Source organism: Sceloporus occidentalis, unplaced genomic scaffold, assembly GCF_023333645.1.
Source record: "Sceloporus occidentalis isolate IW3139 unplaced genomic scaffold, rSceOcc1.0.p SCAF_10, whole genome shotgun sequence".
Classification (NCBI taxonomy): Eukaryota; Metazoa; Chordata; class Lepidosauria; order Squamata; family Phrynosomatidae; genus Sceloporus; species Sceloporus occidentalis.
This window is the reverse complement of record NW_028316990.1, coordinates 8931899-8957962: the sequence shown is the minus strand read 5'-3', so window position 1 is coordinate 8957962 and position 26064 is coordinate 8931899. Positions and strand designations below refer to the sequence as shown.

At 44.7% G+C, this 26064-nt stretch overlaps 2 protein-coding genes across 2 annotated transcripts; one reads left to right on the top strand and one right to left on the bottom strand.

Moving 5' to 3' along the window:
- Window positions 1-386: 386 nt before the first annotated feature.
- On the bottom strand, window positions 387-11654 carry LOC149305815 (sulfotransferase 2B1-like). Its single transcript, XM_089476770.1, has 6 exons — window positions 11516-11654; window positions 10533-10741; window positions 8429-8555; window positions 3472-3566; window positions 1015-1195; window positions 387-584 (listed from the first exon to the last, which is right to left on the bottom strand). Exons 1-6 carry the CDS (start codon window positions 11652-11654, stop codon window positions 469-471), a joined length of 867 nt encoding a protein of 288 aa, XP_089332896.1. The 3' UTR covers window positions 387-468.
- A 1584-nt stretch (window positions 11655-13238) lies between these two features.
- Window positions 13239-24750, top strand: DPEP1 (dipeptidase 1). Its single transcript, XM_089540785.1, has 10 exons — window positions 13239-13351; window positions 20043-20175; window positions 20989-21121; window positions 21324-21474; window positions 21556-21625; window positions 21800-21976; window positions 23191-23275; window positions 23377-23452; window positions 23708-23843; window positions 24580-24750. The coding sequence occupies exons 1-10, from the start codon at window positions 13239-13241 to the stop codon at window positions 24748-24750; spliced, it is 1245 nt and encodes a 414-aa protein (XP_089396911.1).
- Window positions 24751-26064: the final 1314 nt, after the last annotated feature.

Below are 26064 nucleotides of genomic sequence, written 5' to 3'. Positions count from 1 at the left end.
TGACTTCTAATGCATGCACCACAGACTGTTTATTCCAACCCACTATCCTCCACAAGCCCCTAATTGGAGCATGAGATTTGCATCCTCAGCTTCAGTTTCTACCATCTCCCCAAACAAAGTCTCTTGTGTATCAAGTTTGGGGAAAAGATCTCTTTTGCCCATGGAGGCAAAGGGGTCATCAGATCACTGGGTAGGAATCATGGTGGAATCATTTTCAATGCTGCCCTGCTGGTTGGGTGCATCCATCTTGGCATTCAGGAGCTGATTTTTGGAAGAAGGTGGCTGTCCTTGGAGCAACGAAAGAGGACTCTGGACCAGGCAGGCCTTTGCTGTGATCCAACATGGTCCTTCTGGAGTTCTTAAAGGTAAAGGTATTCCCTGTTGACAAGGTTGTCAAGTTGTGTCTGACCATAGGGGAATTCCCACTAGGAACTGCCCACCATCCAGGCCCTCCTTGGCACCAGGAGCTCAGTCCATGACCCACTTGAAAGGCAGGTCCAGGCCTCCCATTTCCTCCTGGTATTTCTTGCTGAAGAGAGCACTCTGCAGCGGAGAGAAGTGATTCTTCCAGTCTCCAACAATGCCTGAAAGAGGATAGAACTTGGAGACATAACTGTGTTAGGGCCCAAACAGACAGGCCAAAATAAAGCTGCTCCGGGTCACTTTGGAAGTATGCTATTTAAATGACACAGACACCTTAAGAGATGGCTATTCATGCAGTCTGATTATAAAGGTCCTTCCTGGGCACCATGCAGACCAAGTCTAGGAAAATGGATGCTACAAATTCTTTTGCACAGTTTGTGCTGCAAGATCCCTTTGGAGACTGAAAGAACATAAGGTTGGCTTGGCTAGGTCAGATCAACTGGGCATCTCCTTCACCCATCCTTACCTGGCCTGATGTGGGTCTGCCACAATAGTCAAGGGGATGGCATGGGTGGCCTGCAGTCCCGTTGGACCTGAGTGACCGGTCCAAGGACGGACCTTCACCCACGACTTGAGCTCTTCACCACTCACCCTTCCTCATGAACTGGCTCTTGCTGGTATCCAAGATCTCCTGAGGAACAAGGGCACCGTTCACCATGTCGTTCTGGCTCATGGAGGCAAAGCTGCAGTGCTTCCGGATGGAGTCGGTCAAGTCAGACTTCGCAGGGTGACCCAGGAAAGCGCACAGCCGCTCTATACAGCCCTCCAAGTCCTGGGGTCAAGCAGAAGGATAAAGCAAAGTTGGGGGTTGCACTGGCCCATAGCCTCGATTCTCAAACAGGACAGCGGGATATCAATAAATATATTATTATTATTATTATTATTATTATTATTATTATTATTATTGCCTCCCACCCAGGAGCAGCGGGCATCTATAGGGCAGTGAGTCTGCCCAGAGTTTTTTTAAAAGACTTTGGGGAAAATATCCAAATGGCTAGGCCCTAGTTCTTAAATAGGTTCAGGCCTTTGGGTGGTTCCATTGAGGTTTGGACTAAAACTCGGAGCAGATTCACTGCCCTGCTAACATGTAAACTACTACAGCTTCCGTGAGAGAGTCGCTTAAGAGAGTCTGCGCTGTTTTCATTTATACCGGCAGCCGCTCTGAGTCCCATTTCGGAGAAAAGCAGGACATAAATCAAATCAATAAATAAAAGACAGCCATGTCACATATCGCAACAGATTTGTATTTATAATGTTGGCATTTCAGTTTTAAAGTAAGGGATAAGGGGATACGTAATATTAGTTATCTATGTATTATGTATTTATTTATGTATTCTATTGTAACCCTCCTTGATCCTTCTGGAAAGGCGAGATATAAATAAAATCTATTATTATTATTATTATTATTATTAGCAGCTGTAGTTGTCTCAAGGAATTGTTTTAATGATAACACTTGAAAGTGTGTTCAGTGAATACAGGTGGAGTTTCCTTTATCCGAAATGCCTTGGAGCAGACAGGTTTCTGGATTTCAGAATATCTTTATAAGTACAGAATGAGGCATCTTGCAGATGAAGCCTAGATCTACAATTCATTTATGTTTCGTATTCATTTCCTTAAATACATCTCCTGAAGGTAATTTTATACACAATATTTTGGAATAATTTTGTGCATGAACCAAAGTTTGCGTACACCGAACCATCCGAAAGCAAAGGTGTCGATATCTCAGCCTCCCACCAAAAACAGTTTTGATTTTCGGAATTGTTTCAGATTTCAGAATAAGTGAGACTCAGCCTGTATCCTCATGCAGTAAATGGATTGTAGGAATGTATTCATATATGCATGCAATATCTTTAAAGGTTAAAAAATGCAAGCGGTTAAGGATGTGGTTGAGTCTCTCTGGAGGGAGCAGTCTCGGTTCTGCCATTGTTGTTTTGTGAAATGTGAGTCATGGACGCACAATGAGCAACACATTGCCATACAGCAAAACATTCCTAGTATACGGCTTCCCCCCTTCATCCCTATGAAGAAAGAAGGGAATGAAACATAAACAGAGGAAGAAAGGGAGAAAGGGACAGGAAAATTGCAGAGAAGGGAACATTGCTACAGGGCTTAGCTAGACTGCAGTCTAAACTCTGTGCCATTTTCGCTCTACATTTGTTGTTGTTGTTGTTGTTGTGTGCCTTCAAGCTGCTTCTGACTAATGGCAGCCCTAAGGCAAACCTATCATGGGTTTTCTTGGCAAGTTTCTTCAGAGGGATTTGCCATTGCCAGCCTCTGAGGCTGAGAGAGTGTGACTTGCCCAAAGTCACCCAATGGGTCTCCATGGCAGAGCAGGGATTCGCACCTGGGTCTCCTAGGTTCCTGGTGTTGCAGATTCATTTAAAACCAGAATTTCATTTTAAAAAGAGCAAGGAGCCCTGGAGCCGATTGGAAAGGAAACATGCTTATTTTTTGCTGCAGCATTCCCAGAGGAATTAACCCAAATTCCTGGGACCCTGGTTCTAAAGCGGAGCAAAACTACCATTCCCATTTCACTGGTTACCATTGAATTAAAGATTACATTCATTGGAGGTTCAAAATTATTTTTAAGGGGGGGGTATTGTGTATATCTTGTACGATTTTATATGTTGTTTGCCGCTTTGTTTGTTTTACAAAAAGCAGGATAAAAATAAAAGTTTTATTATTTATTTATGTCTTTATGCCTCTATCCCTCCGTGGGTACAACTGTTATCTATCTATTTTCTGTTACTGTCTCCAACTGTCCTGTATTATTTCCTTTTGTTTTGGGTAATAACGTTTAAGTCCGGAGTCATTCCAGAATTGTTTGCGTTCCAGAACAGAGGGTTTGACATGACCCCAGAATAACAACCTTTGCTCTTAGTCCGTTTCAGCTCTATAATTTTTAACTTCTGAGCATCATACAACTCCCAATTCTAACCAATCTACTTCACTGATCCGAGACTCTGACTACTGCATCATGATGGATCTCCTAACTATAAGGGGCAGCCCACCTCCCTGCGTCTGGTGCCCACTTTCAGGTGCACTCACCTGGTGCAGCTCCTCATAGGTGAGGTAGGCAATGCCAGATTCTCCCTGGCAGCTGAGCCAGCCCTTGACGTGGTCAAACCACGAACCGTAATGCACTGGGATGGAGGCAAAAGAGAAGAGCTGGATGAGAGGGTCAAAAGCATCTGCCCCCTTTGCCCCCCACATCCGAAAAATGCCAGCCATCCCTCTCCACCCATCCAGCCCACACTGAAAGCTTTGGCACGTTCCTCGTCCACCATCGTGCGACTCGTATTATCATTATCATTATTATTATTCATCTCAGCAAAGTCATGCACTGAAATATTCCAAGGACAAGCTTTCCTGGGACTCCGGACTTTTTCACGCGGAGGAATGTATCACCGTCCCAAAAGAAGAAGAAGGAGAAGGAAGAGGGGGCAATCCGAAAATGCAAGAAATTAGTAACTTATCACATTCACAGACGAACACAGCGTTCATCTGAAAGAGAAAGCATTATTTGTCTTTATTATTTGTCTTTATATATCTTAAGATTTAATAGAAATATATATATTTTAAAAACAAGCATGTTCCACCTTCTCCGTCTATATAGCCATCCATGGAAAATTCAAGGTTAGTTCCTAGCATACGGACAGAGCTGCCAAAATAATAATAATAATAATAACAACAACAACAACAACAATATATTATATAACACATTATATTATAATATTATATTGTGTATTATATATTGTATATATTATATATTATAATATATATATATATATATATATATATATATTATTTTCAAGCAAGATTGCTATGTCTATAATAATAATAATCTATTATATTATAATATTAATATTATTAATATTGGGATTCTTGATATCTTCGGGAAAAGGCAGAATATAAATTTATTATTATTATTATTATCAAAGACATAGAGGTCTTGCTTGAAAATAATAATAATAATATATTATAATATAATATTCTACTATATATATATATATAATATTATATTCTATATTATATTATATAACATTATAATATTATATTATGTTGTATATTGTATATTACATATAATATATATTATAATAATTTATTTTCAAGCAAGACCTCTATGTCTTTAATAATAATAATAATAATAATAATAATAATAATAAATTTATATTCCGCCTTTTCTTGAAGATATCATGAATCCCGAATGTAACACCAGCAAAATGACAGGTGGAAATGCAACAGGTTTGGGAAGCATCCTCTGTTTCTGACACCGAAAGTTTCACCTATTGAATTCTTACCTAAATAAAAGGATTCTCAAAAATCCCAAGAGCAAGCAAGACTTTAGAAAAACCCAAATCTTCATGGTCTGAATTTGGGGAAGTTGCCTTTTGGGGATTATAATTCTCAGACTACTTCTGTCCATAAATAGTCAGCGCAGCAATTGTCCATGGAAGCGGAGGAATTTGGAGAACTGTCATCCAAATAATAATAATAATAATAATAATAATAATAATAATTATTATTATTATTATTATTATTTTCTTAAACTCTGCTTTGCAGAAGAGCCACTTATTTTCAATTTTCCAGCTCAGCCTTATTTTTTTGGCAACCTTATTGTGATTAAATTAGGGAAATGGCTCTCCATAGACCTGTGTGGAAACTTGCAAGGAAGCTGACTGCTTGGCAAAATGTTGTTGTGGTTGTTGTCGTATTCTATTCTATGATTCTATTCCTTCAAGTCATTTCTGACTTATGGCAAATCTTCCATGGGGCTTTTTTTGGCAAGATTTGTCCAGAGAGGGTTCGCCTTTGCTTTCCTCTGAGGCCGAGAGAGTGTGACTTGCTCAAGCTTAACCAGTGGCTTCGCACGGCTGAATGGATTCGAACCCTGGTCTCCAGAGTCCAACATTCAAGCCACAAGGAAATCTGGCTGGACCTAGTTGCCAACCTTAGGAACCAGACATCTTTCATCCGTGTCTCTCTGCATTTTCAGGTGTAAAGATCATTATCCGACCGCTTGTTCATTTGTATGTTGGCATGACAACCTTCAGTGGTTATTGCGCAGTTTTGAAAGAATGGGAAATAATGTGTGTTTTTGCAGCGGTCAAGGATTTTTATTCTAATGCTTGCACTGAGTGCTGCCACAGGAAGACAACATACGCATCTCTGGAAAAGATGTATATTCCTCTCTGAAAGAGGAGTTTGGAGATAAGACAAAACGCCACGGAAGATGAGCTGGGAGCATTCTGGGCTTTTCAGGGCATGGAAGAAAAGGAGCCCTTTGCTCCGTTCCCCTTACTTTCATGATGATAAAACCCCACAGATATGAAATTTAACCTCCTCCTTTTGCACCGCACAATAAAACCACTTTCTAGCAGCTCTGCTTCTGCAGTGAGGCCCTTTCAAGGTCTGCAAAATAGTTCAGATTGAAGCACAGCCGGTGGCATTCGTTCAATTGAAAACAGATGAGAAATCTGCTCCCTAAACAACTCTGCAAGCCTGAAGCAAAATCACAAGAAGGGTGCTTCCGTGGTCCACTAATGTCCCTTGAATGTTAGACCTGGAAGGAACTGCAAAGGTCATCTAGTCGAACCCTTTTCCATGCAGGGAGACCATTGTGGTTGCTGCTGTTGTGCCTTCAAGTTGTTTCGGCAAACCCTATCTTGGGATATCTGTCCGATGGGATCCTGGGATTTGTAGTTTTTTGCGGCACCAGGGCTCTCCGGAAGAGAAGGCTAACTATCTCACAAAACTACAAATCCCAAATTTCCATAGCACTGGGCCATGGCAGTTAAAGAGGTGTCAAACTGCATTAATTCTGCGGTACAGATGCAGACCTAGTCCAGCGTTCAAATCACTATACTGTGCTGGCTGTCTCACTAATGTTGACATTTCAATAAAATTCTGGCGTAATTTGACAATTTAATCAAAATTAGAAGGTTAGAAATTTAGAAACAGAATTGCTGCCAGGTTAGAAGTTTTATTCCATTAAGCTTTGAGGAATGGGTTGTTTTGCAAGGAAAAGTCTCTTTTTTTTAGTGTGCGGTACTGTTTTCTTTCCTTAAGGTTTTAAAAGTCTTTTAGTATTTTTGATAAGTCTAATGCTGTTTTAATCAGAAATCTTTGTAAGTTTTTAGTTGTAGTTTCCTCTCTTTTGCAAGCCACCTTGAGTCCCACTTTGGGGGAAAGACGGCGTATAAATAAAGGGATCAGTGGATGGAGGAGAGACGGATGGATCTGTTTTGCTATTGTATTATTATGACATTAAAGTTAATTTCCATTGAGTTTAAACAATATGGACTAGAGTCCTGTTGGTGCATTATGCATTATGCAGTTGCATTGGCAAAAAGTCAAGAGGAAATCAGAAGCAGGCATTGCAGCTGTGAAGGGAATAAAAAGGAGGAACAGGTTGCAGGGACTCTGCTTGCTTTCTCTCACCTCCGCTGCTGGAAAAAGGGCCGCTTTTGGCGTAGTGCCTCAGCAGGATTCGACCCAAGGGCTGCAAACCGTGGAAAGAATGACTATTGATGGAGGGGGTATTAAAAAGATCATTGAACTGAATTCCACTTCTTTTTGTCATAGGCATGTGTTCTTGGGGAACGGAGCACGCTTGCCAGGAAAATAACAAGGCGCAACCTTAGATCGAAGAAAGGTCTTGCAAACACCATTCATCATCACAAACCGGCGCATATGGAGAGAGCAGGAACAAGCGCAAGGCAGAGTTATCGGTGTTAACAGTGAGGTCTGCACAGCTTAAATGTTTGAACCGAGCTGCATTACATGAAATGATGAACATGATGATGATGATGTGGCAATTTAACACTTTTGGCTGACATTCTGCATCTTCCTCAATGGCCATGTGTGTGCACAAAAGTGAATTTTGTCATTTCACAACAACCCGTATTCAGCAGTGATGCCCAAACTTTGGTCCTCCAGGTGTTTTGAATTCCAGCTCCTAGAATCACAGACCATGGACCAAGATGGCTGAGGCTTCTGGGAACTGAAGTCCAAAACACCCGGAGGTCCAGAGTTTGGAAATCACTGACCTAGAGGATGCTGTGGGGTTACAACATATAGGGCTCCTGTTGCACAATGGTGACTGATGCTCCACAGTCCAGTGCTCAATGGGCATCGATGTACTAAGATTCAATCCCCAATTTGCACCCGGACACTGGCTAGGAACTTACCACAAGAGGGACCAGTGTGCATCAGAAGTGTTCAATGCACATCACAGCACTCTTTCCAGTGCCCAGATGCATATCTTTGCAATTCATGAACAGGGTTTTCGTTGCAATTCTGCAATGTAGCTACAAATTCATAGAATCATAAAATCATAGAGTTGGAAAAGACCGCAAGGGCCATCCAGTCCAAACCCATCTTGCCATGCAGGAACTCTCAATCAAAGCACCCCCAAGAGATGGTCATCCAGCCTCTGTTTAAGGAGGGAGACTCCACCACTCTCGAAGCCAGTGTCTTCCACAATCAAAAAGCTCTTACTGTCAGGAAGTTCTTCCTAATGTTTAGGTGAATCCCTTTGCCGTTAGTTTGAATCCATTGCTCTGTATCCTATTCTCCGGAGCTGCAGAAAACAAGTTTTCTTCATCCTCAATATGACACCCCTTCAAATACTTATACAGGGCTGTCATATCACCCCTTAACCATCTCTTCTCCAGGCTAAACATCCCCAGCTTCCTAAGTCCCTCCTCATAGGGCTTTATGGTTTCCAGACCCTTCACCATTTTGGCCACCCTCCTCTGGACACGGTCCAGTTTGTCCTTTTTGACTTGTGGTGCTCAGAACCGGACACAGGATTATTCCAGGTGAGACCTGACCAAAGCAGAAAGGAGTAGGACTATTACTTCCCTATTCTGCTTGATGTAGGTTCTCAGTTGCTTTCCTTTTTTTAGGACCAGAAAGAGCAACCATGATAATTAAACCTTTTTAGGCTCCGTTTGCATTATGACTACACCACAGAGAAGAAGTTGCCATATGTCTCACCCACCAGTGCCATCCAAGAAGCTCTGGAGAAACTCATCAAAGGAACCAGGATCTGGGAAAAAGTTGGCCATCCTGTAGAAGTGGTAATAGGATACAGCCACGTCTTTGGGGTGTCTGGCCAGGTAGATCACCTGTAGGGACAACAGACTAGGGATTTAAATATTGCTGCTTCTCATCCTAATCTGGAAGGATGCACAGTTTCCATAGCTTTCTACCTACTTTGGGAGAAAACGAAGATTTTTGTGCCAGTGTCAGAATGTATTTGCATTTGCAGCTTCAGGGAATCCAGAACAGAAGTTGCATAGCACAGATCACCACATGCAGAGATACCTGTTTATTGTGCAACTTCTCTTGTTTGGAGTGACAACACTGCACAGCTGAATGCACAACCAAATGTGCAAACGAATTACAACTGAAAAAGTCCTACTGCCAGTTTTAGCAGGGGCACATGGATGAGTATCATGTGAACTTGCAAAAGTTGCATTTACCTATTGTGGTGTGTAGCTGTTGACAGCTTTATCCTCCATGCATTTGTTCAATTAAAGCGTATTTTAATTAATTGACCAAATTCATTCTAATTAATTAACCTAATTCATCTAATTAATTAGCCTACCTAAAGCCTACCAAAGCCATCTATGGCTGGCATTCTGTCAATTACATGCAGAGGCTTGTGTTGCGTTATACACACTGAGCTTTTGGGGACAATGTGTAACAGCCGTATCAATGTAAGCAGAGTAGGACATGTGGGACTGTTGCCCATGTGTCAGCACATTAAGGTACATAGAGTAACATGCGAATGCACTTAATTTCTATGCACTGCCTTTGTGCATTGAGCATTGCAACTGCACAACAGGTTGTCGGTCATGTGCATTGACCATTACTTCACCCGGGTTCCAGTGGTTCCCAAACTTGGGTCCTCCAGATGTTTTGGACTTCAACTCCCAGAATTCCTTACTGTTGGCCAAATCTTCTGGGAACTAAAGTCCAAAACACTTAGAGCAGCACTTCTCAACCTGTGGGTTGAGACTCCTTTGGGGGTCCTTTCACAGGGATCACCTAAGACCTTCGGAAAACACATATTTCCGATGGTCTTAGGAACCAAGACACTGCAATTTTATGGTTGGGGGTCACCAAACATGAGGAATTAGGCATTAGGAAGATTGAAAACCACTGACCAAGAGGATCAAACTTTGGGAGCCAGTGTGTGACTCTGTCATTCGCTATAAAGGGCTGCCTATGGGGGCTAGAAGGTCTCCGGACTTTTTATGTAACCAATTAATTTAGAAACCAAAATTATAATCAAATTTACTAGAGAGACCCAGAGCCAATCGGAAAAGAAAACATAGGAGTTTATCACACGGGAGGAATTGCTCTTAATTTCGAATGAAAAGAAAGTGGGGCCAGAACGCATTCACGTGAATTTGCTAGTTCAGCGAATTTACATGAATTAGAATTGCGTTCGAACTGACTTCCCATTGCCTGAAAATAGCTTGCCATTGCCCAAAACTGCATGTGGTAGTCTATCACACAATAACGTGAAACCCTATGATTGCGTTTGGATTGCCATTGGATTATACTTCCAGTTTCCCTTGTCTGCTAACGTCCATAGTCTATTGCCGCCGCTGTTCCCAGAAGGAAATACATCTAAATTCCTGGGGCCCTGATTCCAAAGCGAACCAAAGCTTTTTATAGTACTTAGAACAAAGAAAACTATAATTAAACTGAATTAAACATTTACATTCATTGGATGTTCAAACCTTACGTTTTTAGCCCTCCGTGGGTAAAACTATTACCTACATATTTTCTTTTACTATCTCCAACTGTCCTGGGTTATTTCCTTTTGTCCAGAGCCATTCCAGGATTGTTTACATTCCAGAACAGAGGGTTGGATGTGACCTCGAATATCAGCCTTTGCTCTCCATACATTTCAAGCACTATAATTTTTTTAACTTCTGAGCATAGTAAAATTCTCAGTTCTAATCAGTCTACTTCGCTTCATTTCCCAGCCTTCTGCCCCAACCAACCCCTGAGCAGACTGGGCCTTAGACCTTCCTGCACTTGCAATGTCAGGAGAAAGCTGGACAATGGCGGGATCTTGCCATACCTACCTTGGGTTGGCCTTTCCTCAAGGCCCCGTCCAGCGCCGCATGGGGCAGGTGGCTGGTCAGGAGGCGAGGTCCGGAGGTCTCCTGGAGGGTCTTCGCGAAGTAGGTGTGCTCCAGCCAAGGAAAGCGGGCCCAGTTGGGGATGGTCTTGGCCGGCTTGGGGTCACCTTGGCTGTGGATGAAGGTCAGGATCTCCTGCATCCAGGTGGTCCCTACAAGGGAAGGCAGGAGGGACAAGGCAGCCGTTAATGGAAGCAACTGGTCAGGGAGCCAAATCCACTCCAGGGCTGCATCCACACTGGGGAGATAACCCAGTTTGGCATCGCTTTTCAGCACCCTGGCTCAAGGCTATGGAATTCTGGGAGTTGGAGTTTGTTGTGGGGCCCAGAGCGGAGCCTTTGCACTTTCATCTTTGACCTTCCTTATCAACTTTTCCAATTCCCAAATGCCTTCTGCTAATATTTGGGTGTCGGTCTGCAGATCTTAGGTTGTCAATGTCGCTTCCTCCTGTCTTCGCTCCTCCTTTTTCTGATTCTAATTCTGCTTTTCTTATGTATATATACATCATGTATACATATGTATACACACACACACACACACACACACTTATGTATATAACTGCATATGTGTTGGCCACTTAACAAATACGAAAACCCATCAGTGATATCTTTATTGGCCAACATCATCCCCAATGACGAAGAAGCCCATGGAGCTTCGAAAGTTTGCAACAGGTATTTTGTGCATTTTGGTTGGCCAATAAAAGGTATCACTGATGGATTATAACTGTATATAAGTAAGTAATAGAAGAATATATATATATATATATATATATATGCATGCTACATTAGTAAAATGGGGGGGGGGGACCAAGGCACTCCTCTGGGGGCCAGGGCTTCCTCCCTGGTGACTCTCTCTCTGCCCAGAAGTCCTGGGAAGGGGCTCCCTAAACAACTTTGTCAGAGTCTCTCCTCAGTCTCTGTACTTACCAGACTTGGGATAAGTGACCAGGAGGAGATCAGAGCTGCGGAAAGCGAAGTTGGAGGCTGCCTGGAGGGAGTCCTGGCTGTGGAGGTGGCCAGGGAAGAGGAGCCCCCAGCGGGACTCAGCCACCTCCAGGCGAGCCATGGCCCAGAGGCAGAGAGAGCCAGCAGAGCCTGAGCCTGCTGCTGCTGCTGCTGCTGCTGGGGAAGAGGCTGATGGCCCTGGGCCAGAGAGGAGAGGAGAGGAGAGGAGGAAGGCCAGCAGGAGGAGGAGGAGGAGGAGGAGGAGGAGGAGGGAGCCCAGAGGCATGGACCGCCCCCGAGGCTAGCAGGGGACCAGGAGGGGCCTGGCCAGCAAGAAGACCCCCCCCCCAGACACAGATACAGCTCCCCTCCAAGGAAAGGCTGCCTGCAGTTTTGCAATTTTGCATTAGAGAATGGTTCCCAATGGGCCAAGGGGTCAGGCAAGGCTACATCTACCCTACAATCATAGCCTCACATAGAGCTGGAAGAGGAGAGTTGCTCTTAAGGTTGAGCTGGAATCTCTTCTCCTGCAGTTCGCACCCATTGCTCCCTATTTCCCATTCTCTGGAGCAGCAGAAAACAAGCTTGCCCCATCCTCAATGGGACAATATTCTTTCAAATATTGAATTCATTAATGATGATCAACACTATTTTTGAGGCTTATCATAGAAGAGATCCCCAAGGGTCATCTGGTCGTCCAACCCCATTCTGCCATGCAGGAACTCTCCATCAAAGCATCCCCATTGACAGATGGCCATCCAGCTTCTGTTTAAAGATCTCCAAAGAAGGAGACTCCATGAAACTCCAGTGGAGCATCTTCCACTGTCAAACAGCCCTTACTGTCAAGAAGTTCCTCTTAAAGTTGAGCTGGAATTTCTTTTCCTGCAGTGTGCATCCATCACTCCATTGTCTCCTATTCTCTGGAGGAGCAGAAAACAAGCTTGCTCCCTCCTCAATATGACAAAATGCACTGCAGAAATAATCTAATTCAAGACCACTTTAACTCTCAGAATGCCAGAGCATTGGCCAAGCTGGCTGGGAGGGCATTATGAGGTAGGAAGGAAAATTGCATGTGGGTGGTGGTTGGCTGAGGCTTCTGAGAGCCACTTGGAGGGCCAAAACACCTGGAGGGCCAAAGTTTAGACACCACTGTAATAGACCCTTCCTGGTCAGCAGCCAAACCCTAAGTGACCGTTCCTCACTGGGACTCAGAAACTTCAGGGGGATCCTTCTGCCTCAAGCCCATTGCCTAACACATTTGCTGTCTCCTTTTAAGAAATGCACCCCATGCTTTGGAGGCAAGTCTTGACTGCTGTTAGAAGTCAATGCCACCAGCAAGTCAGTCATTGAAACACACAAGGCTCAAGTCAAGTGGAGCCAGTATGCCATTGGTGCCAACTTGGGTCCGAGTCGATTGACTCAAGTCTGCATCGCTGCCCATCTGCCTCTCAAGCCAGGTAAGGCACTGAACAACCTGTTCCTTCCTGAAGATCCTTCCAGGGCTCCTCCCTAATACTTTTTATGGCTAGCAGAAGAGGGTTGTGTATTATTACCCCTTGGAGTTCACACCTGCTTGGATCTTCCTAGTCCAAGAATCCAAGGCAGTGTGATCAGTCGCCTCCATAAACAAAGGGAAGTCCAGCTTCAAGCTGAGAATCACTCCTGAAGGCCTCTGCAAGAAGGACTCTGGGACTCCGCGCGCATCATGTCTCTGCAGCTGGTGGCTTGCTTGCTCCTCTCCCATCTTGCTCTTGGTTCAGCAGACCAATATCGGTTGGAGGCAGAGAGAATCATGAGCGTGACACCTGTAATAGATGGGTAAGATGAAGCACCCCTTCCTTCCTTCCTTCCTTCCTTCCTTCCTTCCTTCCTTCCTTCCTTCCCCCCTTCTCTTTCCTATGGAGAACATGGAGTGAGACTACAATGGAGAAAAGCCTACTCTCCCAATGTTTCTGCCAGAGGTGTAATGGATCCAGGGATCGTGGGGTTAAAACCCCAAGATTTTTTAAGCAACAGGAACCACAACATCTGTTTTTGAAAATTAAAAAAATATATAATTATATATGTTTAACAATCTTTTTGGAGCTGGAACTGGCTCCCACTTGAACCCTTGCCAGAACTTTCTTTGGGAGCACCAAGCCAACACACATCCCTGATATAACATGCAATTCCACCTAAACCTTAGGAAGAACTTGGTGATGGTAAGAGCTGTTTGACAGAGGAGTTTGGAGAGTGGTTGAGTCTCCTTCTTTGGAGGCTTTCAAACAGAGGCTGGATGGCCATCTGTCACCCCAAAAAAGGACTTTGATGGTGTCTTCCTGCATGGCAGAATGGGGTTAGAATAGATGGCCCTTGCGGTTAATTCCAGCTCTAGGATTCTACGATTCTACAAGGTTTATGAGTTGTAAATGGATGCAGCAAGAGGTCTACAATGGGGGAACTCATTGTAGTCCTTTCACAGATGGGTCCCAGCATCCTTTCAGAGGAACTGTTAGAACAGGACCCCCAGGATGCATCTGCACTGGAGAATTAATGCAGTTTGACACCACTTTAACAGCCATAGCTCACTGTTATGGAATTCTGGGGGTTGTCATCTTGCAAACTATTTAGCCTTTCCTGTCAGACAACTCTGGTGCCACAACAAACTACAAATCCCAGGATTCCATAGGAATGTGCTCTGGATTTTCAGACTGGCACAGAATTCCTTTCCTTTGCTTTTGATGTTCAAGGCGAAGGCTGCAAAATTAATCCAATCTTGACACAGCTGCATCCTATGGAGTCCTGGGATTTCTAGACTGTTGTGGCACCAGAGCTCTCTGACAGAGGAGGCTAAATAGTCCATCAAACTACAAATCCCAGGATTCCATAGCACAGACCCATGGCAGTTAAAGCAGCATCAAACCGCATTAATTCTGCAACATAGGAGCAATCCAAAACAATAGCTTCTTATGCATTCTGATGTTGGGGCTTGCCTGGGCATCATATGTGCAACCATCGACTGCAATGGTTTCTTTCTTTTCTGGAAACTCTTCAGGGACTGGAAGGCTGGCAATGGTCCATTGATAGCACTGGTCTAAGCAATCCTGGCTTAGGCAATGGTCCATTGATAGCACTGGTCTAAGCAATCCTGGCTTAGAGCAAGTCCGGGCGCATCCATGCTCATGTTCCCACAAAGGGCTTCCTGGGTCATTGGCTCATATCAAAGATGTGCTCTCCCTTGGTTAATCATTAGCAAACGGTGGGGCTGTTTCCCTGTTGGCCATTGTCCCCAGAGTCTTAGGAATGAGGAAAACTCTGTCTGCAACCTTGGAGAAGAAAGATCTGCTCAGCACGGACCTTAGATAAGACAAAGGGCAATAGTGAGGCTATAGTAAAGAAGGTAGGATACCAATTTTAGCAAAAATGAGGAAATCTATTTTAGCAAATCCTTTTCTGCAAGCAGACCTATGGAGTACAGGATTAAACTCAACAACAAAAAGACAAGGCAGAGGAGAAGGAGGGGGTTCTCCCCCTCCCAGTAATCCCACTATAGCTAACCCAGATGAAGAGTAAGAGAGACAGATAGACTGTGCTGGTAAGAGAAGCTCTATCCCTAGGAAACAATGTATAAAAGAAGGAAGCAAAACAACACAAATGTAGGAAGAGTATAAGATATTCAGACTTATGGGTTGCAAAAGTGTAGCACAAATCCAAACACATTAACAGACAGACAAATGAACAATTTCTAGGTGCAAGAGGACTAGAATCTGTTTCTAAAAATGTACCACAATTTAGGTAGATGGGATATGTAGTCCTTTAGCCATGAGAATATAAAGCAATCTAGACAAAACCTTTTTCCTACTTTAGCCAAGACAGTTTTTACAGATAGACTATGCTGACCAGAGTGAGGCTTAACAGCAAGGAAAAAGACTCTTGAGAACAGGAATTAATCCCTATGGAAAAAAACCAATGCAGCAAAGACCTTTGGACTAAAGGAAGGGAGCTGTCTTCAGATTTGCAGATCACAAGCAGCCAAACAAACAAGCAAATGAACAGATACAAGCAACAATTAATAGGATCTACAACAACCTTTCTGGCCTCTAGCTGTTGCAATTCTCCAGCCAAGCCTGGGCAAATCAAACACATAAAGGAGACAGAGGGCAAGCAGCTGACTACTAGAAGAATGAGACATAGTTTTCCAAGCACACTCTAAGTACTGATTTTATTCCATAAAATGATATGTTCTCTTTGTCTGTAAGATTTGTGCGTCCAAAGAGAATTTCAATTATGCTTTATCACAACCAAAAATGCAAAATTAACACAGATTTGAGTGGGGGGAAAACCTAGAAACTCCTGTCCCTTTACAATTTCCACAATTAAATAGGAGAGAACAAACTAAAGGCATACAGAATCCTCTGAAAACAGAATGTAGAGACAAAAGTTGAGACAGTGTCACTCTGCCTGAGCACATGTAGAGTGCCAGCAACAGAAAATAGTGAGACATTTCTCAATCTCAATTTTGTAAAGCAGGAGCAGAAGAAGGGGGTCCTTACTCAATTTGGAATTTCCTACTGAATGATCTTATCCACTTGCCTCATGGGCACAAAGGAAAATGCAGAAATACAAAAAACACAGACTACTGAATAAACTGGACTTACTGAGGGGAAGGAAAACTTCCTATCTTTTAAGATCCCAACACTTACAAAAGTTCTCTGAAATGCTTAAAACGCCTACAGGGTTTTGAGTTTCTCAAAGAGCAGTTTCTACGATTCCTTTCCGAGAACTACCTTCTGAGGTCTTTGTTCTGGGAGCTGAGGCTGAAACAGTGTGCCTCACCTCTTGCTCAAGGAGCTGGGTTGAAGCTGAGACGGTGCCATCCCTTTTCACTGTTTTTCCCAGGGAGCTGGGCTTTTGCCTCTTCCAGGAAACACATCTCCCAGTGCCACTCCAATCTGAACCACGGGAATGGGAAATATGACCTCTGAGGTTCCCTTTCTCTGGCATGTCTGGCTGGAAAGGTTTCCAAAGCTTGGGGTTTTGTGGTTGAGTCTATGCCCTGTTTTCTGGGGTTTTGACCCTCTTGGCCTCGAAGTGCTTATTTGGGGTATGGTTCTGATCTCTCTGTTTGTAGACTGTAGTCCGAACAGTAGCAGAGATGTCTCCAAAAGAAAGTGAGACATTTTTTCTTTCCGTTTGGGCAAGGGGGGCTTGCTTTCCTGAGATTTACAGAGCAACTAGTAATATAGGGGCTCTTGGAATGGAGTCCCTTGGGGGTCTCTGGCAATTTCTGCTTGCTATGGTGAGGCAGGCCTTCGGGTGTTTCCATCTCTCTTTGGGGAATGAGGGAAGGCTGAGTAGGGCTTTTAGATGGATCTAAAAAGCGTTTTTTAAGGGAATTTTCCCTAGCTTTCTTCTTTAGGGCTAGGGACTTTTCTTGTCTCTGTGCTATCATCAGATGAAATTTTGAAGAGAGTTGCCTTAGGTGCTGGGAAAAGGTTTCCCAACTCGCAAATAGCTCTGACTCTTTGATTTGGCATCCCAGAGACTCCTTGCTCTTGGGATGAAGTCCTCTATATATTTCACCCATGAACTCTTTATTCACAGCTTTGGAGGGGAGAGCTATTCTTGCAAGCAACATTTTCCTAGCCATGTATGTTTCTGGACCCTCATTTGTTTTTTTGCTCTTGTGCATAGTATAAATCCTCGGCCAGTTGTCCTGGCCACAATAGGCTCAAGATATGTCCCATCCAGGAGTACATATCTTGGGACAAAAGGTTTCGACACATCACTGCTGCTTCCAGGTTGTCCTTGTCCACAGAGGACATGCACAGCCTAGCCAACTGTGTCAGATGAAATCCTGCAGCATATGGATAACTATTTGCAGCCCGAATCATCCATTTTATGCTTGTTTCCTGACTTAAGGGACCTAACAAATCTGCCATTATACATGCTTCTGCAATGGAGAAATGGGTTTGTTCTTGATTTGATGTTGCTTCCCATTTTTGAACCTTGGCTGCCAAAATGGAATTTTCCTCCTTGAGGAGGTTGACTTGGGCTATCAATTCTTTAATCTCCTTCTTCATTTTATTGGGGAAAGCCCTAGCAATTTTGGGAGCTTATCTGAGTCTTATCCTCCAGTGGGAGGATGAAGGGCAGAAAAGCTGAGAAAACTTACTGTTCCTTTCCTTGGAAGAATGTCCTCCAAGTCTGTCGTGAAGCTGTAAAGCTTCTTAGACGTGACTGGCTTAGGGTTTAGACCCAGTTTTAGCCGAAGTTGGTGGATACCTTAAAAGGTTTGTCCAGTGAAGAGTCTGGGTTAAAACCTCTTGCTCCAAATCAAATTGGCCAAGACCTTTAGGGATTTATTGGCATTCCCTCCACCTTTCAACTCAGGTAGAGTTTAAAGCCAGGCCACTTCTAGTGTTCTGACTTTAGGATTTTTCTTTGCTTCAGCTATTCCTGCTTCTACCGCTCCCAGCCGGGGCCTTACAGGCGATAAGGGAGGAGCAACCACTGGAACGGGGTAACCAGGTGGATCTCCTGGAGGAGCTAATGTGGCTAGAGGAGCGGGGGGCTGTGGGCAGGATTTTGGGGGCCGTGGATTGGCTTAGCCGTCCCACGGCCGAGTTTACCACCTGCCAGGCAATCAAATGGGGTGCCGCGGCACGAGGCTCAGCCTTAAGATGATTGCCTATCTTCTCCCATTCCTCCACAGAGAGTATTCCCCTCTCTGGGTACCAGGGACACTGGCATGAGGTCTCTGCGACTAAATTTTTAATGTCTCTCCGGGTGATTTGTTTATCCCCTGACAACCGCTTAACTATAACTCCCTAGCGTGAGACCTTTGCTTGGCGGTCAGCGTTCCTCCCATACTCACGGGATCCTTTGAGGATGTGCGCGCAGACTATTCCAGTCGAGTGAGCTGGACCAAAGCCACCTTCTCCGTATCACGTCGGGGTCACCAGCTGTCGCGGCAGAGAGACGCAGAGACAGGAATGGGAGTGCAAAGCTTCTTCCGCTGGCCAGGTCTTGGCCAGCCCCTTTTATTCACATCAGGGTTACATTAGGTTTACAGTATCTCATCGTACATCAGAAGGCAATTTACGGAATTAGGGACCAATGTGTGTTCAGGAGAATTCTAATTAGCAAAGGGAACAGGATGTGTACACTGTCTCAGCCGAATCAACATGGGCTTATCCAATTATGGATAAAGCATTGTCAACCAGAAGGTGAGTCATGACCTCATGGTTTGCCAGCGAGGCCATCACATCCTATTCTCGGTAGACATTGCACCCCTTGGGCTTTCCAGGGGATGCCACACACGGATCCTGACCCACAAGGAGGAAGGCAAAGGCAGGTGGGAAAGCCTCACAGGCCTTTTATGGCACCTTTTTTGTTGCAAACAGCCCAGGATAGAAAACCAGGGCTGCATCTGCACTACAGGGATAATGCAGCCTGGCACCGCTTTAACTGAGAGAAAAAGTGAAATATCTGACAAAGGCTACAAAAAAGTTTGATGCCTTTTCTGTCTAAAAAGGTCCCAGTGTCAGTCTCACCCAAGTACAGATCCCAGGTTTCTGTAGGATGGAGCCTGGGATTTGTAGTCCCAAGAGGTTACTGCTGTTGCAAGCAGCTAATACTATATATGCTTGTAAGGCTCTTCCGTTTCCTCTGTTGGAAGAAGAGGATTGCCTTCTGTTTCTATTTCAAGGCAGCTGTCAAAAGCTCTTGACTTTGGGCTCCTGTGCAAGCCATCAGTCTTAAGGAATCTGAACTGAATGGAAAGGAAAATTGCCATTAGCAAGACCTCGGAGCAGGCAAAATCCAGGGCAGGGAGGACAAATGCAAAGGCAATGCCACCAGTGACAAGAAAGCCATCAGAGTGCCCTGGAGGTGGCAGAGTTCAGGAAGCCATGGAGATGAACACAACACAAAGGTTGTATACTTTCATGTATCATAAAAGATGATAAAATCAGCCTTGGCAAGACTTTGGCCCTGCATACTGGTCCCAGGGCAGGAAAAAATGTGCCCTGATGAACCAAGTACCATTCACCTGTCTAGGTATAAAAGTTTATGACTGGGCATAAACAAGGCCTTTTTACCCTTTACAAAAATTCAATATTCTCCTCTTTTCACCTTCTCTGCAGGGAATAAAGGGGGGAAAGGGATTTCCTCTTAGCTGCTTCAATCTTTTTGGAGAAGCGGGATACAAATAATAATAATAATAATAATAATAATAATAATTGTTACTCTAAATCTAGTAAATACTTGATTGAAAATGGAGTATTCCCAATTGAGAGTCCATATACTCTCGATCTATTCCAAAGGGGAATGGCCACTTCTGGGAGCTTCCAGGAAAGGCAATTGGTCCTCTTGCTTCTTTTTGACCAGAAGGAAATCGGTTTAAGGGATCTGCAACTGTGGGCCACAAGAAAGCCTTGATCTTGGAGGAACTACAGGGGTGCATTCAAAGCAATGCCACACAATGCCCACTGCTCAATGGGATTTCCTCCCCCCCCCCCAATTATAGGCACAATGACCTGCCCTGGCAGCTGCTGAAGGAATTCAACAACCAGCTCTCCTTGGCCTCGGCCAACTTGACCCAGCTGGAAATGACTCACACCAACATCCAGAAGCTGCGCTTGGGACGCGTGGGTGCGCAGGTGAGCAGTGAGATTTGAAACAGTTATGCATGTGCCCAGGAACAAAGAATAGGTGGTGTCTGGTGCCTTCAAATCAATTCTGATTTATGGCACACATGCACCCCATCACAGGGTTTTCCTGGTGAGATTTATTCCAATGAGGTTAGCCATTGCCTTCTTCCATAGCGCTCCTGCATGCATGAGGCTGAGACTCCATAGCCGTCATGCATGCACAAAGCTGAGACTGCATTGCTCTCCTGCATGCAAAAAGCTGAGACTGTAGCCCCCATGCATGCATAAAACTAAGACTGCATTGCTCTCCTGTATGCATGAGGGCTTGAATCCATTGCCCTCCTGCATGCAAGAGGCTGAGACTCTGTAGCCCTCATGCATTCATAAGACTGAGACGCCATAAACCTCCTGCATGCAACAAAGCTGAGACTTGGAAGGTTTTCCATCACCTATCTCTGAGGCTGAGAGAGCATGACTTGCCCAAGGTGTCCCAGTGGGTTTCTGTGGCTAAACGGATATGACAACCCTGGTTTCTCAGACATGGAGCTCATTCACACATTTAGCACATCTACACTGTAGAAATAATGCAATTCGATATCACTTTAGGTACTGTAGCTCCCTCCTGGGATTTGTAGTTTAGAGTGGCACCGGCTTGTTGCAGCATGAATAGCTAAAGACCTTGTAAACCTCCAGGTTTCCATAGGATGGCGTACAGCACTGAAAGTGATGTCAAGTTGCATTATTTCTACAGATGCGCCTAAACGGCAGTGATCATGATCTGTGAAAAATGATGCTCTTCTGCTTCCCTTTCTCCTGACTTAGTTCTGGGCAGCCTATGTCCCTTGCGAGACCCAGAACAAAGATGCTGTAAAGCGAACCTTGGAGCAGATTGATGTCATTCATCGGATGTGCCATAGATACCCAGATGACTTTGAGTGTGTCACAGACAGTGCAGGTAAGGAACTGGAAGAGATGGCATCGAATGGATGGATAGATAAATGGATAGATAGATAGATAGATAGATAGATAGATAGATAGATAGATAGATTTTTAATGTGTCAATGAGAGATGCATGTCATATCCAAATGCCAACATCTCCCTTCTTAATCCCATGCCTTCCTTGGCCTAGGCATTAATAAAAGACTCTTCTGTTGTAGGCATTGAGAATGCTTTTCGTGCCGGACGGGTGGCCAGTCTGATCGGTGTGGAGGGTGGACACTCCATCGACAGCAGCTTGGCCGTCCTGCGCACCTTCTACCAGCTGGGCGTGCGCTACATGACCCTGACTCACAGCTGCAACACACCTTGGTAAGGACACAAGATCCAGATTTGCAATGGGCCTTCAGATGTTCCTTGCCCCCCTCATCTGGCACATTGTTTCCTCTGCAGGGCTGACAACTGGTTGGTGGACACAACTTCAGAGCATCCTGTCCATCAGGGTTTGAGTGAATTTGGGAAGGTGAGTGGAGACTCTGTGGAGGGACTGGCAGCACAGCAGAGGAAGAAGCTTGCCCCTGAATTGACACCTATAGTATTGTAGTCTTTGAGGGTCTCCTTTGGAGGTGATTTAAAAAATGGATGCCAAGGTAAGCAAAGCCTCCAAAAGCTTTCCCCTGTATTTTTTACCCAACAGCGCGTGGTCAAGGAAATGAACCGCCTGGGCATGGTGGTCGACTTGGCCCATGTCTCTGTGGACACAATGAATGATGCTCTGGATGTCTCCCAGGCACCAGTGATCTTCAGCCACTCCTCTGCCTATGCTATTTGTGCACATCGGCGCAATGTCCCAGATGATGTTCTCCTCCGAGTGGTGAGCCCTAAATTCGATCTCAGAGATGTCCCTCATGGGCTGGATTCAAGGGGTGAGAAGGCCAAAAGGGATGGAGCCACAAACATCAACCATATTGTTTTAGTGTCAAGCTCATACTGCCAATAACTGTCCTGTTTTGCCATTGGGAAGCTAGCCAAACTCTCAGTCCAAAGCCTCAGCCTCTTAAGCAGGGAAAGGGAAAGAGAGTCCAAGCTCACCAAGCCATCTGTAGAAAAGCAGAGGTCATCTAAGCCAGTCCAGGTCCATCTCAGGTCAGTGGTCAGTGCAGGAAAGTGGTAGAAAGGGTAATCCAAAAGAACAGTCCGAGTCCAGGCAGAGTTCTAGGCAACAGGCAAATCAATCAAGGAATAATAATAATAATAATAATAATAATAATAATAATATTTATATCCTGTCCCTCCAATTGGATCGAGGCGGCTTACATTAAAACCACATTAAAATACATTAAAATACCAAACGATTAATATCATAAAAGCCTTATAACCTAAAAACCCACCCACCCTCAAATCACCCAAGGATGATGGATGGTTGTCAGCAATGCAGGACCGAGGGAGATGCTGAGATATTTATAGTCCATCTGTTCTCATAGGTTCTCCCTATTAACAGCTTATTTAAATGCTGAAAGTGCCGCTGTCTTTCTCTGGTGTCTCTCTGTGTATATAATCCTGGGATGTGTAATTTTACAAGGTCTTTCACCTTCTCTACCAAAGTGTGCTGGTGCCTAGCAAAAGTACAAATCCCAGGATTCTGCAGGCTGGAGCCATGGCAGCTAAAGTGGTGTCAAGCTGCATTATTTCTACAATGTAGATGCACCCTGAATTCCAGCCTTTAAAGATCTATGCAAAGCATTGAAGCTTTTGGAGGTGGAAAATAGTGCTCTTCTAGAACATGGCCACATAGCCCAAAAAACCCACAAAAACCTATGGATGCCAGCCACAAAAGCCTTTGACTTCACATTGAAAATAGGGCTCTCGGCAATTGGAACAGAGCTCTTTTGATGTTCAGACTAAAGCCCAATGTGGATTCACTCCACTGCCATGGTTGCCATTACCCCAAGGAGAAAGATTGCAAAAGAGAGCCAGCCCTAGAGCAGAGACATCATGGATTGTGGGAGAAGCCATTCCTACTATGAACAAGAGGGAGGGAAGTAGGGGTCCCTACGTCTCAACTTCTTCGCTGCACCTTCCCTGCAGAACAAGTCCCAAGGCCTGGTCATGGTGAACTTCTACAACGACTACGTCTCATGCAGCCGCCAAGCCAGCCTCACGCAGGTGGCAGGTGAGTCCGGCAAAGGTGTGTCGGGTGAACAAGAGAGAAGGCAAGGATGGGATCAGGCCCCACTGAGGTTTTGACCCAACGTCTGCTCTTCTTGCCTCCAGACCACCTGGACCACGTTAAACGTGTTGCTGGAGCAGGCGCTGTTGGTTTTGGAGGGGACTATGATGGTGTTACCAGGTAGGAGAGGGAAGGTGTCCAACTGTCCATGTGTTTTGGGGTGCATGCATGGGCATTTGGAAAGGCTGGGCCCGGCTAGTCCAAATATCTTTTTCAAGCCCAAGCTGAGAATCTGGCATGAGAACCTGGAGACCTTTATGCCAGTTTAATACTTACTGGGGGGGGGGGGGACTTCCCTTCCACTGGGATTAAAAGTGGAGGAAAGCCCAGCCATCTTCCCGTCTTGGTTGTGAGAGTCTCTTTGTCCTCGCACAGACTCCCAGAGGGCTTGAAGGACGTCTCTGGATACCCGGACTTAGTCGCAGAGCTGCTGAGACGGAAATGGACAGAGGAAGAAGTGAGAGGCGCCTTGGCCAACAACCTGTTGAGGGTCCTCCGGCAAGTGGAGCAGGTGAGACCCCTGAGACCCCCAAATGCAAGGAGGAATCAAGGAGGAAAGCAAGGTCTTCTTCTCCTGACCAAACATGGCCTGGATGTAACTGGGGAAACCTCTGGGCCTCCCAAGTCCAGCCCTCCTCATCTGCCCCAGATGGTCACCTCTGCTTCTTCAAGAAACCACCATGAGATAGTTCTCCAGGTTTTGTATGTGTGTTTCAACTCCTTCTAAAAGGCTGTAATGTTGTGGTAGTTGCTGTGGTTATGTGCCTTCAAGTCATTTCTGGAATATGACCATCTTAAGGTGAACCTATTTATTCAGAGCATGTTTGCCATGGTCTTCCTTTGAGGCTGAGAGCATGTGACTTTCCCAAGGTCACCCAGTAGCTTTCCATGGTTGAGTGGCCATTTGAACTCTGATTTCCCAGAGTTCTAGTCCAACACTCAAAATCACCACACTATGTGTGTCTGTATTGTGTACAGGATCAGATATTAGGAAGGGATATGGTGGGTATCCTAGCTCCTAAGATATTTATATGGCTTTAAATACAATCATCAGCACTTGAGCAGTTTGCTGCTTGTTAGTAAGTGGGTGCGAATATGGAGGGACACATGTAATAATAATAATATTAATCAAAACCACAGTTAATCAAATCTGCAAAAGTCAAAGCTGTAAATGTGGAGGGCTGACTGTATAAAGTAACCAACCTCAAACCGCAAAACAGATCTTAAACTGCAAACTTGCTTCCTAGGTGCGAGATGCGCTGGCTCACCAAGCCGTGGCTCCGGATGACCTCCCCATCGCATTTGAGGCGCTTCAAGGAGAATGTCGCACCCGCTATGGGTACCTGGACAGTGGGGACCGTAGCAGACTCCGGCCGGCCGTGTCCGCCTTCCTTCTCTTGCTCCTATTCCTTCTCTAGGAAACCCAACAACTGCTCCTTCCTTGGTGCAACTCTTTCTTGGGCAACTCTTCCTGGGAGAGAGGTTTTCCTGCGTGAGTCCATTCTAGGGAAGCCAAACCTTGACTATTTCATTCTCACATAAATTGGTTGTCATAGAAAAATCAGAAATATTCAAAATTGTGTTAAGCGGGAATTATTCTCCAGAGAGAAACATGTTTTCTTTACAGAGCACCTGTTATCTGCACATTATTTTATCTGCATAGCAAACTCATTTTCTGTGCAGGAAACAGGGTTTGTATGTGTGCAAAAAACCCCCAAAAAACCCATATGTTTTTCTCTGCAGAATTAATTCCTGTACAATATTCCTGGACGTCAAATAACAGGAGAAAACTGTTCAAGATTCTGACTGGTCTGGAGTTCTTGGCTGCCCAAAAAACCCCAAACAAACACCATTTTCCAACCTGGTAATGAATAATTATTGAATATTATTTGCATCCCTAGTCCATTCCACCGCTGAACAGCTCTTACCGGTGGAAAGTTCTTCCTTCTCTCCCTTTGAATGTCTACTATTGTTTTGTGTCCTTCCCTCTGGAACAGCACAAAAACAAGCTGACAATTCCTTCAGATATTAAAAGCAGGCTCTCGCCTAACTTCTCAGTCTTCTCTTCTCCGGGCAAAAAATAACCAGCTCCCTTAAACTGGAACTGGTTGTCATTCCAGCCTCCACAAGACCTTATCTGGAACCAAAAACTGACATATATTGTTGCTGTGAGATCCGTTTTATGGGTGGGAAATGGGGATAGCAGGTGTTTTGCAGCTGAAGAAGCACCACAAAATCCTTTAGCAGATGGGTTCCAGTATCCCCTCCTTGCAAAGGGTAGAACTGGCCAACGGAGGAAACTCCATTTCCCCCAGCTGGCCATTGGGAAAGGACCCCAAAATTGAATGCACACACTCCCCTAGGGCAAAGGAAGATGGGCAGTGTGGTTTGTATGTGCCGAAGCAAAGAAACAAAATCAAAGTCTGCATCCCAATTCCCACCAGAACTGCAAAAACAGGAGTTTTCTCCCCTGGCCTGCTTCATTCCCAGCTGCAGCAGATCCTTTCTCAGCTTTAGGCTGCCATGCTAAAGCAGAAGTATCCAACTGGGTCCATCAACAGGCATATTAGCCCTTTCTATGCCACCAAAAAGTTGCTCACGTTTGGCCAGGATGCTCACAAGGACTCTAAAACCTATCTGCCTGGTAGCATAAACCATATTTCCTATATAGGGCCAGTGGGGAGTATGGGCCAGAGATGCCCATCTCTGCTCTGATATTCGTTTCTATGTCC